The sequence below is a fragment of the Sinohyriopsis cumingii genome, chromosome 7, assembly GCF_028554795.1.
Source record: "Sinohyriopsis cumingii isolate HCF-2022 chromosome 7, ASM2855479v2, whole genome shotgun sequence".
Classification (NCBI taxonomy): Eukaryota; Metazoa; Mollusca; class Bivalvia; order Unionida; family Unionidae; genus Sinohyriopsis; species Sinohyriopsis cumingii.
In genome coordinates, this window is record NC_142967.1 from 76,351,608 (window position 1) to 76,367,851 (window position 16,244).

Sequence of the window (16,244 nt, forward strand, 5' to 3'; positions counted from 1 at the left end):
AAATATTCCTCTGAATACTCACGGATTGTAAAATGAGTAGATATTGTTATACAAAATAATGGTTACCTTCGAAAGGTTTTGATCTTTTGTTTAGTGCGATTGGTTTGAATTAGTCTATGTTTTAACAATATTTCACAATGTGATTCTTGACATGATCTATACTACGACTAAATAATAATAATAATAATAATAATAATAATAATAATAATAATAATCTCTATTACTTCTATTTGATTTATATATTAGAGTCAAACAGAAAACCTTATGATACATCCAAACACAGTCTTCATATATATAACAAGTTTTATTAATTCAGAAAATAAGAATATCATCATTTTGGCATGTTTACCATTCATTGTTATGGACATGTCAAAATGTATGCCAGCGAGATATCTGATGAAGATAAATGAGGTATGCAGTAGTTACCATAAAAATAAACTCTATGTTTCGTAGTTTGTTACATTGACCGTCATAGGGACCCATAGCTTAAACAAATGTTCGACATTATTTTTAATGATTATAAATGAGCAATAAGTGTTCCATTGATAGCAGCACAAAAACGTCTTGCACAGCACTGGCTCTAGACTTGTACACTAGTTTTTGACAATACTAGTTTTATTTACAATGGAAGAATAATTCTTGTTGTAGTAGTGGTATTAATGTTTTTACAGTGCCTTTAAAGTAGCCACAACCACGAAAGAACAAAAGGGACAGAAGGAAATTTGTTACTACTCCTACTCTTTCTCCACTCCTTCTACCGCTTATTCTACTATTGACACTTCTAATGTGGTGACAGTGGCTGCCTCAGCCATAACCACTGTTGAATTAACGTTGATGCTGTTGGTGTAAAATACACAGTTTTATTCGCAATTATTTGTTCAAAGTTTGGATTATCACAGCAAAATATATCGTAACAAAGAATCGAGATAACTAACTAACGTTATTAGATTTAATTTACTTAGTATATTATTAAACTATCATACACATTAACACAAAATATGCGCCAATAATAATTAGAGTGTCTGATACGTGCATTTATGTACATTTTATTTATATTGATTGCTAGAGATTTGTTTGTGATTCAGAGTGGAGATTCGGCCTACTTGACTTTTGCCATTTTTTAAAGATATTTACTAAATGTCGATTTCAAAACCTAACCTTGCTTACAAGGTTGTAATGCTCTAAAAGTCTCCTTATTGACGATATTATAGCATTTTTAATTAGATTGTTTTCACAAATTTGCTATTGCAATATAATTTAGATGTGGATTTATATCAAGAGGTTTTTTAAACAAAGTCTCTGTTCCTGTTTTAAGTTTAGTCTGTGGAAGCGTTCATCTTTGTGTTTAGATATGCTATGAAAAGTTTCATTTATTTAAATAACTCATTGGAAATGGAAAGTATTCACTGACTTTAGGGACTGACAAACAACTTTGGTATTATTGAGAACTCATTCAGATTTATTCTGGGTTATGAGAAAACTATTGCAATTCATTCGGAACATTCTATATTTTTGAATATGTTTAGGATCATTTGGGTTTTCATTCGACAAGCTGTAAGTGTCTTTTATAATTTCATATGTCATTCTAGGGAAATACATTTTTTATTGATTTTATTAAATGTATTGATTTTGCATCTTTCTGTTACATAGTCTGAAATTTAGAAACGATTTGTTAATGTTTCCTTTGAACTTGAGAAACACCAACATTTTCACATATGAATTGCAGGTCCAAAAAGTTTCGAGTTGGATCATTTTTCTTCGAGAATGAGGTCACTATTTTCTTCATAGGGAATACCCCTGTTTAGATTTTCTTCTGGATTGAATATTATACGTTCCACCAGCATTAGAGTACAACCTGTAGTAATCACTTTCTGCTTAGTTGTAAACATAGCATTTGAAAATTCGATTATGTTCGGCACTCTTTAGATTCAAGTACATTCTTTCGTGTTTTGTCTTGATTTAGCTGCTTGTTTTGTTAATTTCTAAACAAATACAATTATATGAACGGAAACAATCTCACCCAGTTTATGAACTACATTAGATATCATTAGTATATATTGGTAAGTGGTTCACAATGCACATTTGTACAAAACCGTTTTACACGAAACGGTGTTTTGCGAAGGTTTAATATAAAGGCGCCATTTAAATAACACCATTTTCACATATCGCGGCTATAATACGTATAAATTGTATATGTATATTTTATTTATATTGTGTGCTTTGGCCTTTGTCCACGATTGAGGGTAGAGTACATTCGGCATACCTGACTTTCATCATTGTCTAAGAAGGGTGTTGACTTTAATTTGTGTTTCAAGGCCTAACCTTATTTACAAATTTTAAATGTTCTGGAAACGATTACTTGAACCACATCATGGCCTATATTTTATTGTAGTGTAATCATGTTTAATAAGTTTGAGTTCTGGATATAGTTTTTTCTGATCTTTGAATTTTCTAACATGGATTTATATTTACAGTTTGATGGAAAGTTCAATTAAAAATACAAAGTAGTGGTGATTTATATAATATTGTTTGTAACATAGAATGTTCTGAAAATGAACTCTTGAACCTCATCCTGGTTCTCAAATTATGTCTAAGGTTTTAATATTAAGATTTATTATAATAGAACTGCTCATTCCAACTTTAATATTCGATTCTGATTCAGTCTTCTTCCATTGCTCAGTTTTTATCTTTTAGGATTTATTTTTTGCATTATTCATCGGAATTACAAAGTGCTCTTTCACATCGGGAGTAAATCATTTTATGGAAAGTATTGTGAATGCAGTTAGAGACATTTTGGATTATAGCATTGCGATACATCAAGACTGTTAACACATTAGCACATTCAAGATTATTGGCACATCAGATCATTTGATATTGGCATTGATTCCATAAATCATTAGATTTCATTCGGAATACTATATAATTTTGGACTTGTGATATAGCTTTTCGGACTATTTAGAAATTGTTTCATAATACTGTAAATTGTTTAAAATTTTCACTTTGTATTCAAGAGAAATAAATTATTTGTTGAATTTTACTAAACTCGATGTGTTTTTTTTTTTCTTTTCTATTTCTGATATTTAGTTAAAGATCATAAAATCGCAACAAGTATGTCATTGGGCCGCATCAAGGCTGTTGGTACATCAGATTATTCAAGACTTTTGGTACACCAACTCCTTCATAATTATTGGCAAATCAACATATTGAAGATTATTGGAATTATTTGAACATGCGATAATTTTTACTAGGGATATAACCTTTGGAACAAATTGAATGTTCGCTCTTTAACCTACAGAAATACATTTATTTATTGATTTTGTGAACTTTTCGCTTTCGGTTCTTTATTTAACTTAGTTTAAGACCATGCAGTCATAACAAATGTAACAGATCATAAAACTTTTACTTCTACCACTTGTTATAATGATAATAATAATAATAATAATAATAATAATAATAATAATAATAATAATAATTATTATTATTATTATTATTATTATTATTATTATTATTATTATTATTATTATTATTATAAATATAAAAAAGTGTTTTAGTATTGAATAGAAAATAAATAAACCGTCTTAACCCTTTGAAATGTTATACGTTTAAGGAAACATTATTGTTTATTTTATCTGTCTGGGTGAAATATAAATGTATAGTATTCAGTAATAATCACACGATATAGATTAAAGAGAATCCTAACGCCTGCATGGAGCACATAAATGTTTTGTAATATTGATATACTGTCTGTGAAGCCGGAGTTGATAATAGTACGGCTTCTCTAATATTTAAGGCTTTCAGTAAACAATGTTAAATTAGTCATCAGAAATTTTCCTGTACCATTTTGCATATAGACCAACATTGTTTCTAAAGTTTGATTTTTATATGGAAAGGTGCGTAAATATTTTCTTCGTAATTCTCGATATAGTGAACTAAAACGTAATAGAATGAAATTCTTTTTCGCTATTTATATTACAAATTTGACACAGTTTTGATCAGAACAAATAGCTTCAAGTTATCAAGTGTTACCTCTGACTGGCAAGTTCCCCGCTCTAAGCATAGTGATAATATAACTAAAATTGCTATCTCCCAACAATTCTAGATATCTTTCACAAGTGAATTCTACTCTGAATGACCTATAGATTTTATATACTTAATCTCATCATGCAGCCTTTGCCGCCAAAAATCTTCAACAGCTCTGATTAAACCACCTCAGAAAGGTATTTTCATTATTTATTCCCTGAGCACATAATACATTGCTGGTTCCATACATAAATAAAAGCTCTTTAACACTGTGAGCCCAAAAAACACAATTTTCCGCCAGTCTTAGATGCAAATTGTAACATTGTTTAGGATATATCTTCTGGAAGTTTTAGAATTTTAAGTCTGCATTTCAAAATACGTTTATAACTGGTATCCTGCATACTAATGTATCCTAATTCATGCATTTGAGGTGACTTAGATGTACCAGGAATATATTTACAAAATGACAAATGAACCTTGTACATCATGGTTTCATAAAACTCACAAGCCTCAGTCCCATAATTAAGATTGAAGAGTCTTCGAGTCAAACAGAATAGTAGTAGTAGTAGCAGTAGCAGTAGTAATAGTATCAGCAGCAACCGCAGCAGTAATATTAATAATAATAATAATAATAATAATAATAATAATAATAATAATAATAATCAGTAATATGGATGGTGAAAGTGTGTCAATCTCGTATTCTCTGAAATTATGAATGTGTATCATTTAAATAAGTTAATTTCCACACAACCAAAGAGTACAAATATTGACAATCTAATCGGTCTCCCGTAAATTGTAGGACTCACCCTCATGAGCGCTCTCTGATTTTATCTATACTTTATTCATCATCTCTCTTAACTAGATCGATAGCAGGCAGTGTGCTTAGTGCCATCCTGACCCTTGTCATAGCTTTGCTCATCCTTGGAGTTATTTTCGGATTCATCGGGAACACGAGCTCTAGCCTTCCCACCAGCCGAGGATGCGTGTCACATACCGGCAGTAGACTGCTAATGGCGTAAGATCTTTAAGTATAGTATATGCATCATACATGTACTATTTTATTTTCATGGATGATTAAATTATACAATTTTATATTGGACAAATATCCGTCATTTGATAGCACGTCGTCACCCAAGAGGACCAATTAGTAATTTGTAAATCGGCATCTTCTTATCACAGTTTGGCTTAAATAAGGATCCATCCTCCTTGATACCTATTTTATAGCAACGTTGTTCCTCTTGCAGTAAATATCTTACTTAATAATACAGATAATCAACATTTTCTGCGAAAGAATAAACGCAATCAGTATATTGAATTTGACTCTTCAAGGATAAATAGGGTTAGTGACTGTTTATAGTAACTGTCACTGTTTGTCTTTTTCAGATCTGTTTGCTTTATATTCATATTTTTACCCTTCCTGATGCTGCTGACGACAGTGTCATTTGCAGGAGGAGCCCTTCTAGAGAGATATTTATGTCAGGGTTTGGATGGACCCAACTATGACGTATTGAAGGTTGTTATTCTCTTTCGATGCCACATATTATAAACACATGTTTGTAGAGTTAACTTACTATGTGCCCGTGATCTACTCGCTTTGTGTAAATAAATTCTTAGAGACAAGTTACCCCATTTGAGTAGCCTGCAAAGATTATAAGACGTGTTAAGGAATATGTGGAAGTCAGAATATATAGATTGTATATAGCATACCCATCTGTCGGTCAAGCCGTCGCGTTACCAAAAAAGCAAAATTAAAACCCACATGAATTTTAAAGCCTAACATAGCAATGTTTCAACATGGCTTATGTTACAAAATGTTAATATGTTGATTATTAAATAAATTTGATATATGTTATATACGTAGCATGCAGTAATTATGGGCTTCTTCTTTTGGTTGTTAATCTACAACAATGTGTTCAACACATCATCACAAATCACCATTGTTAGTCTGGTAATGAAAAGGATGATTTCGACGATCAGTAATTTTTTTTATGATAAGAAGCTCGATGTCGGTCACAATAACACCAGGATCTCTCTCTCTAAGTCGGATTTATTAAGTTTTGTTCTCTTTATACATTGTTGAAGGTACTCTGATGATTTATAGTGCCATTTAGTAAATATGAATAATGATCATGTTATAGCCACGTTGACTCTTGCATTAATATCCAACAATCTAATAATCTTTGCAACAGGTAGTGGACGACATGTCTTTTCTAAATGGTATTGGTACCAAAGCCAAGCTATTGGATATTGTGAGGTAAATTAAAAGAGAAACTTTTTTGTCTTTTTTACATTTTTATTTTAAAAAGTTTGCGTCATATATAAATACAACTGAGAATGTGACCTTATTATCATTTTCCTGAAAGTCTCCATGCTGGAAGTTTGTAAGTCTTCAAGAGAGTTTAAATTGTTTCTTGATATAAAGATATGATTTCTGCAACAGCGACATGGTACGTTACATGTTAGTCTTTTTGGGATATTATTTACAATCTTTGAAACATGAACCAGATAAAAGTATAATAATAGGTGTAGTAGTGGCAATATGGAGGAGTCAGGAATGCCAAATCAGATTTTGTATGGAGCTCCATCTGGTGTATACGGAAACATTGGTCGTCTGAAGAAAAGATTAAAATACACCATCAAGGACAGCCTGAGATGCTGCTCGATATCTGTGACTGACCTCGAGTCCTGCGCCAATGGTAGATCTGACTGGCGTGCAGCTGTACGTAATGGGTGCAATACCTAGGAGTATGCCAACAGAACGAAAGTCGCCGACGCCATTTAACACAGGAAGGCATCAACGTCAAGAACCAACCCATGCCTCTAATGCACACACTGTTCCAGGACATGCACATCTCGCATCGAACTCATCAACCACACGATGACCCATCAGTGAAGAGCAGTGCAGGAATGACTGTATAAAGCCTCGATGGTCAACCAACAGTGGCAATAATAATAATAATAATAATAACCATCATCATCATCACGGTAGTCTTTATTCTTCGTAATACATTGTCCTCAAACCCAGATTAAATACGTGCATGAAACATATGGAACAATTATAAAATACTAGTCAAGGATTAACACTGTATCAAGAGCATAACAAATCAATATTATATTGACAACTCAGATATTTTTTAATCTTATTATATTATCGTAATCTATCCATTGCATTTTACTCTTCGTTCCTGCAGAAAAATATATATACATCATTGTTTAAATATAATGTTAAAAAAAAATGTTTTGCATCACTCACCCTTTGATTATTGCAAAGTTATCCCGTTCGGTATGAGAACAGTGGATTCTTAGCTTTATGTACCCTATATTCACACTGTTTGTACCATGTAAATTGTAGATAATAGCTTTGCTTTAGTAATGTATCATCAGTCATCGTTTTGCAATTTATACCAGTACTTAAAAATTCTACTAATTTTATTATATACACTGGCATTCTACCTTACTCATTTTAGATCAAAGCATTAAGAGTGTGATTTGTAATACCAAAAATATATTTACAAAATTAGTATTTAGTTTCAGTGCCGTTCGCCTAAAAAAATCCCAAATGTTTTACCCATAATTCAAAATTGGTACTATTCTATTATCAAATATTTGGAATCAAGCTTTTGAGGTCAGTCTGTCAAAACGATTTAATCTAGACTTCAGACTATAAAGTGCTTTTGCCGCTTACATTTTCATAACATGTATGACAGAAGTTTCTCGAAAAGAATACACAACCAAGATATTTATGATAAGATACCGTCTCTATCATGCAATCAGAAAAATACATACTTTCATATCTTCTCAAATAACCCCTTTTCAAATTTATACAATTGTACATCTCGGATAGATCTGTGATAGCCCTTTGCCTCAGTATGCTGTTCAATGCTCATGTTTTATACCCCCAGTGAGCACTGGTCATAATCTGAACAATCCTTTTACGAAACGTTACGAACATTTCTCAAAACAAACAATTTCAATGATCAGAATGGTATTTTCAATACGGCGTCTCTCTGAAGATCGTTGTAGACATTGAATGCTCACATTCATTCGTTGGCTTCTATGTAAGTGTCACTTGTAACTCTGTAAACTCGTCCACAGTGTTCACTTTTTCATCTCTACTCACAAATAGACGAAAGAGCTTCTTTAGGTGGTATACAAATAAATCTAATAAACTATAACCTAAAGCGTCTACTACATGAGTGTTATAAAAAAAATTCCAACGCTTGTAAAGGATCTTGCATTTGTATTGGAAAATATGAACGAATGTTTCGGACTAATATTCCACGACTTTTGGAATGCAGTTTTAATCCGAGGATGAGAACTCATATTTTCCCATTCAAATCCAGTAACTTTTGTATTATATACTCACTTTGTTTGTCTAACATAGGCTTAATTATAATAAAAAACGCTACAAGAAACAAAGTAATTGAATTTATGCGGCATTCCAAAGTAATTACACAACGGTAGATCAATCAATGCATAAAAACAATATTAATGCCCACATATATTCTGTGGTGGCAAGTTATATAAAAGCAATTCATACGTCATTATTTCTGAAGTTACTACGTGATGATCTGCTTGATACGTCTGCATAATACAGGTCTTTTGTTGACCGTAACCAGATTTCTTCTTTTATTTATATCATTAATATGTACTCTCCATAAAATAATTCAATACATTAGTGTGTTGATTATGCTCTATAACTGTGAGTACAGTTTGAGAGTTTTCTGATAGTGGAAAGTTGACTATTAGGATAAATATATTTCTTAGTGTTTCATTCTCTTTCTCTCTCTCTCTCTGTCTCTCTCTGTCTCTCTCTCCCTCTCTCTCTCTCAGAAATACTTTCATAGTTTCAGCTGTGAGGGACACGAAATCAGCTAACCAAACAGTGTATTATTGGTTGATAAATGAACCGATTCAATCCTGAAGATGAACCTAAATGCAAATAATGATTTATCTGAAAATATTTGGTTGCAGCTGATTTGTCGTCTATAAATATACAGGTTGTAATCCTTTAACGTCTCAACATCTACCATTTGCACATCCTCAAAACAGACAGTCGCCAAATTTTCGACACCTTCTCACCTAAGTATTTCATTATATTCTGTTAAAGCTAGCCTTTCCCCTGAACAATCATAATCAAAGTAAGCTATAGCCACGCGAAAGACAATATTACTATTATATATAATAAAGTCAAGTTGTGTGGAGATATATACCTTTGATACCCATTTACATCAATTTCATGGTAAGCCTAAGTCTCGACAGTGCAAAAATATCAAAATCATGCACAAATTTGATCAAATTGCTACATTGCTCTGTTCACTTGATTGTTTTCTGAAATATTTCAGATGCAGAACTTCATTTAACTGCTCCTCTTTATCTCACGTATCATATGCGAAAATTGTTTCAGCCAGATCATATTCATTGATTATACTTAACACTGTTCTGGAGTTCGTCATTAAACACGTGCTAAGCTTTATTTATATCCTATTATCTTCCTGTTTTGCCTTAGTAACTAGGGTCTTCAAGCTCACGCTGGACAGCTGTCGCTAACTGTTCGGTAAAGATATTATTACTATACCAGCGTATGGTATGGTCCTTACAATACCAGAATCCACACGAAGGGAGTGAACTGTGTCTGTAGTGTGCAGTTGATGAGCTTTTAAATGGTTTTGGCATGTTGGATGTCCATGCCATGCCCGAGACTTGCAATACGCAATGAACTCAGTTAAGTGCAGTCGAAGAACATGATCATGCTGCTCTATGCGGATAGGTATCCTTGCAACGGAAGTCTAACCACATATGGGCATGTTAGTCTACCAGAAAAGTGCAGTATATGGTCATGATAAGGTCCTGTTATGGATAGGTGTCCATTGATGATATTATCTGCTGGATAACTGCTGTACTTGCTGACACACCGAAACAAATGCTAAACTGAAACAACTGCTACGATTATTATCCAGGAGACTTTTTCTGAATGAATTAGTCCTGAGTCCGTGTATGTATGTATGTAGTATATATATATATATATATATATATATATATATATATATATATATATATATATATATATATATATATATATATGCCCGACAAGACGAATTGAAGTACACTAAGTGAAAACAGATGTCTGTAGTATTATCTAATGTTTCCTTTATTTTTAGGAGTTGTAAGGAAGGTAAAACGGCATATGTTGCCTTTCAGTTGGAAAACAGTACCTTAACACCGGGATTTAACATGATGGAAATAAAGGATAAGTTAGAATCAAAGAAACTGGTATGTATTTGTACTTGCTTTTAATTAAGGCAAACATCATGGCACATTTTCATTTTCTAGTACTCTAGTTTTCAGTATTATAATAATACAACCTTTGGTCTAATATACCACACTGTTTGAAAATCTGACTGAACTAAATGGAGACGCTGAAATCAGGAAATCTGTTTAAAGTGAACAATCATACAGATCAGTAGTACCTTCGGTACAATTACCATCATACTAAAACCGCAGCTAAGCATTAGCAAGGCAAGGTTAAATCAAAATTTTGTCTGATTTATTTTCTCCATATCTTACAATCTTAGAACAATAACACATATCCAGACTCTAATGAATTGTATATGTCTTCAGTAAGGTTTTAAAATATTTCAAGTGTTGAAAATAAAAGTAACAATATAGGTCTCTACAGGTAATGCTTACTTGTTTACTAGTTTGATGCTATTCAAGTGCACTCAAAACCCGTTGTTAAAAAGCCCCAGTATTTTAATAAAATTATAATGTTAATTATTAATCTCAAGCATACAGATACACTTCAGCGTTTAAGAAAAAAAAATCAGCTTGAAGATTACATTAAACCGATCTTGCTATGGAAGTTGCATTAGGCATGATAGCAAGAGGGTTAGTAATATGGAAGAAAGACATTGCCTATTTGTATTCAGCGAAATTTTCAATACATTTTAAAGAACTCGTGCTCTCTACAGGGTCAAGATACAGTGATCAGAACAATTATAGAAATTATGGAAGACATAGTTCAATTTAATACCACGCATAGCAATTCGGTATATGAGTTAACTGTAGAAAAGTAAAAAAACTGGTAGTATAATTTAACAAATCAAACAATTCAAAATATTTGAAAAATTTAAAGCAGACTGCAAACTGTTGAAAATAATTGTTCAGTTTATTGATGGACCGCCGGTTAACTTTTTTATAATAACTAATGACAACATATCAAGCATATGTATTCTAAGAATTATTTTCCTTTGTATTAAATAGTGGACAATTAACATCGTTAACATTTGTACTTAGATAATTCAAGTTCAGTTGCTTACACTAAAATAATCAATTGCTCAAAAAGTTAAAAAAGAAGAAAAGAAATTACTTTTCATTGAAAGCCTACCTACACATTTATAATCAAGAAGGAAAACATGTTCAATACCAAAGTGTTAATCACATAAATGACCAGAAAAGTAATCCTCCTCACCTTTAGGTTTCTCTCATTGTTACATGAAACGATATTAAAAAGATAACACGGGATACAATTCAATTTTTGACAGCTGGTGATGTTTTGGGGGAAAACTCATTTGCGCAGAGAAAACGAAAACAGACATGTGTGATAACATGTACTTTGAGAGCAATTTTTAACAATATTTACAACATGAAGGTTAATGATTTTCTGAAGGAAGAAAAACAAACATCCATGGTGGCAAGTGGAAAAGATGCCTTGAGACTAGAGCTTGGAAAAATGTACACAGAATGTATTTTAGCAAAGAAAAGTCATAAATCAGTTCATGTGACTCCAACTGAATCAAGCACGAATGAAAGCAGTTCAAAAGTATTGTCCAATCTATTTAGCAATGCATTTATTTGGAACTCTCAAAGACAAAAGTCAGTTAAACTTTATAATTTCAAAGTACAAATAAACTTTTGAAAGGACTATAGAGCTAATTGTATGTGAGAAATATTTCTATCAGTCAAGTAAATTTAGGTGACGCAGTTATTTACAAGATAGAGTATTTTACAGAGAGATTATAGAAAGTATGTTCCGTGAACAAAAGTTGTCCCTAAACGACAAAGAAAATGATATGTACAAAGTTAGGTAAATTAAGGGGAACAATAGATCAATAGAATTAACGGTGAAACACACTTGTGTAATAAGGGATTGTTATGATTCATTCAACAGTTGAGAACCTGTTGACCGCATGGCGTCGTTAAGAATATTATACAGGCGTCGAAGACGTCTAAAGAAGACAACATACAAAGCACTATTAAACAGTATGGACACTTGGAAGAATAACGAAATTCTTGAATGTGACAGATGTGGTCAATAAAGCAGCACATTAGAGCATGCAGGGGTCCAAACATACCCGCCATTCTCATTTGTGTAGGTAACAAAACCAGTGGGAAATGTATACATCCCACAACATCACTTGCAAATAACAAAACTGTATATATCTCAAGCAATACAGGGTCGATATATAGTAGTGAATTTGCTTGTAAGTAATAACAAACCATAATCAAACAAAAATTGGATATTATTATATATTTTTTAAAAATCCGACATGAAACAAAAATAAAATGCTTAAGGCACAAAGCTTCGCTATCAGAGTTAGGACGATATAGAAAATAATGAAAATATATATTTTGACGTAATCATGGTTTTATTTTAAAACAATATCGTGAAATTTACACAAAAGAATATATAACAATCGTGACGGATGCAGTATCATATATCCATTTTTTTCTGGAAAAACAATAATTTGTCTTTAACATTCTGATCCAATGTGGTAATTTGGCAAGGACTATAGCAAGACGCAATATGTGAAGATTTTGAAGAAAACTAGTAAGAACAATAAAAGTATGCAGAGAAACCAATCTTACTAAACTGACTTGCTTACAATGATCTATAAAATGTTCAGATGAAACAAACAGAAACTGATGGAAAAAAGAAACCTGAAATGGAAGAGTCAAGTGTCGTCAAGAGTGTGCACACTCAAAGAGATTGAATTGATCTTACAGTGGAGGAATTTCCAAATAGAAAGAAAGAAAAACAAATAACTGTGTATGGATATTATAGACAGTAAATAGAACGCATGTAAGTGAAAAAGCAAATTTACATTATAACTATGCAACGTAAACAGTCGATATTAACTCCAGATGTAAACACTATTTATGGTGGACCCATAGAAAGGGCAGAAACATTGGCATGCACGTGTGCTTGCAGCAGCTGAATGCGGAATTTCATTACTGCATTTAATACATAAATGTGTTCCATAGTTAAATAAAGATGTGATACACTAATGTAGAAGCGGAATAATTATAATGGTGGCAGTTCAAGATTTAGAGTAGATGAGCCGTTGTTTAGTACATCTGCTAATGTATTAAAAGTTTGGAGATCCCTAGTGTTATTTAATCTAAACTGAGAAAAAATATGTCATGGTAGAAGTAGATAACTGAAGTGGTTTGGCAAATTCCGCATCTTTATGTTGTCCAGATTGTTAATAAAATATCCGCGAGTGTTCAGATTGTTAATAAAATATCCCCAAACTGTTTTTTTTTCTACAAGTAGTTACTAAATTCCAATATTTAAAAAATAATATTTACAAGAATACAATTTCAAAAAAATATTAAGACCCTTGCAAACTTTAAATAAGTTCTACCATCAAGCCAACACTCTAAAGAAAGTATTTTCTAAAATAGATATTACTATATGATAGTACCAAAGTATACTGTAAGTTATTAACTGGCCTTCAAGCATTTTTAAAATATACTATTAATGAAGGGAATAAATTGGAAAAGAATGATATTTTGAAACGTCAACTACAAAGATTGCACTGCTGGTGAACAGTAATAAATTGAATAGTACAAAATGATAACAACGAGCAAGAGAACATTTTAGCTCCAGTTATGAATAAAGTCTAACTCGTTGAAGTTTCTCAATCCAAATAGTACGCGTAGACTTTTTAAAAAAAGCCACCACTCTATTATAACATTTCTAGCACATCAAATAAAAAATGATTTTATATATTATAATTGTCTTCCTGATAAACATATATTTCCTCATCCAATTGATAAAATCTTTGAAAATTATCCACTTCGTTGCAAAGAATAAGTTTATAGATAAGCGAGATAAACACTCAATTCCACTATATAAATGAACATGATGTACAAAAGACTATTTTAATTCTTTTTCATTTCTACAACTTCGAAATGTAAGTGCCAAATATCAAATATCAAAGAGGCAATGTCAAAAAACAAACACAACTCTAAAGCTCTTTTCACTTTGAGTATTACTTACACATTATACATTAGAAACTGCAATTCAGAATTGCTAAGATTCAATAGTCATAAACGCTTGTTGCTTACACATTACAATTTAATCACATATACTTCACCTTAAAACAATATGTTAACAATTGTATTGAAAAGCAAAGAATGCCTTAGTTCATACTTCTGTCATGATGTGAAATAACTAATGTAGTAGTATCAAAAATTGTTACTCTTTCAATGAATAGCATACCATAGATGAAGCCGTTATTGTTCTCTGCTTTTAGTGCACTACTTCTGTGTCCTTCAGGCACACACTGCACTATACCATTATGATTTTTTGGAACTTACCCATAATTTTCTTAGTAGAATTCATGTTTTGCTTCAGAATATTGTTACAACTTTACGTCTTAAAATATGCAACAGAAAGAAGTAATTTATTTCCATAATATAGACAATGACAATTCAAGAAATACTTAGAATATTGTGAATTAAATTCCATGTAAAACTAAATATAATATCACATGTCTATAGATATACAATGTTCTGAATGAATTCACAATAATTCCAAAGTCGTGTGTTGGTCACAAAGTCAGTGAATGAGCACTTTGGTGATTCCAATGAATATTTTAAATAAATAATTTCTCACAACTGCAAATTATGATCATGGATTACCACAAACTGACATAGAACGAGAATTAACTTTTTGTTTATCAAAATACATTTTTATACACATTTCAGTGGATCGAAAAATACATAAGACTGACCTGAATCCTTTCAACGTATATATGATTTTTAAAACTTACACTCGTGGACAAAGGTTCAGCACACAATATAAATTTAATAAGACCACACCCGTGCGCAACAAACCCAAATATTGGATATTAAACACAATCATGCGCACCGAATTAAATAACTGATATAAAAATACAGTTCTTCACTGGAACGAATTGCAATTTAAACAAAATTAACTGATATTAAACAAACTTTGAACTAAAAAATCAAACAAATTAATGACTGTATGAACAAAGTGATTTACCACAAATAAAGATACAATGGTTCCAATAAACGACGAAATTTTGACTCAAATAAGGACGAAATGATTAACATAAACGATGACGAAACGATAACATAAGTTTCACGCAAATAATGATAAATGATTTGTACATCTGTAACAAGTTTTAACTCAAACAGTGATAAATGACAAGTTTTCACTCAAACTGTGATAAATGATAGTAAAAATCGGGACGTGTATCTTACGACGTCCAATTTATCACCACATGGTATTCAGCCCCACTGCTCTGACGCATGGCCAAGGAGCCATCACGAATGGTCCGTCCCTCCCGGTCTGCTTAAGAATCCTTATAACCTCTTGTTCTCTGCATACCCTTTAGTCACAAAGCCTTGGTCCCTCACCACGAGATAACCGTTATCTTCTTCAATGTCACCACTGGCAGCATCACGCTGGGTATATTCCAACCCAAATTAGCACCACGACTAATACGACACCGAAAGAATGGTGCAAACACGAAGATACAGCATCGCTCCATCACTCTGCTACTCCTTTACGCCTTTCACCCCTTTTCACAACTTAAATTGCAACTTCTAAGTCCGTATATTATCTGTCACATGGTCATGTATAACATATAATGACCTATGTGATGGAAATGGAGTTGATTTTATAAAAAAAAATTTATCGGGGCTACTGTACTAGGTTATTCATAATCAGGCTCATAAGTCAACCTGTATATGACCGGAATTGCAGAGAACGTAAAGACACGTTCTCTCATCCCGTTAATTCATGCAACATTTAAGTGAAAATAGTTCTCTCCAGTTATATGCGTACGATTCATAGTCACGTCACTGTGTGTAAACACCCCGGAAAAGAGATATGAATTATAAGTTAAATAAACATAAATCAAACATTGCATTCAGAGTTTCAAGGTATCATTAAATTTAATAATGTATGT

The 16,244-nt window shown here is 32.1% G+C and overlaps 1 protein-coding gene across 1 annotated transcript in view; it reads left to right on the forward strand.

The window, feature by feature from the left end:
- LOC149795549 (prominin-1-like) overlaps nucleotides 1–16,244 on the forward strand; it is a 149,683-nt gene that overhangs the window by 114,853 nt on the left and 18,586 nt on the right. Inside the window, exons 12-15 of the mRNA XM_089963819.1 lie at nucleotides 4,883–5,035; nucleotides 5,404–5,533; nucleotides 6,210–6,274; nucleotides 10,182–10,293. Of these exons, the coding sequence (XP_089819945.1) occupies nucleotides 4,883–5,035; nucleotides 5,404–5,533; nucleotides 6,210–6,274; nucleotides 10,182–10,293 (460 nt within the window). The remainder of the gene's footprint in view (nucleotides 1–4,882; nucleotides 5,036–5,403; nucleotides 5,534–6,209; nucleotides 6,275–10,181; nucleotides 10,294–16,244) is intronic.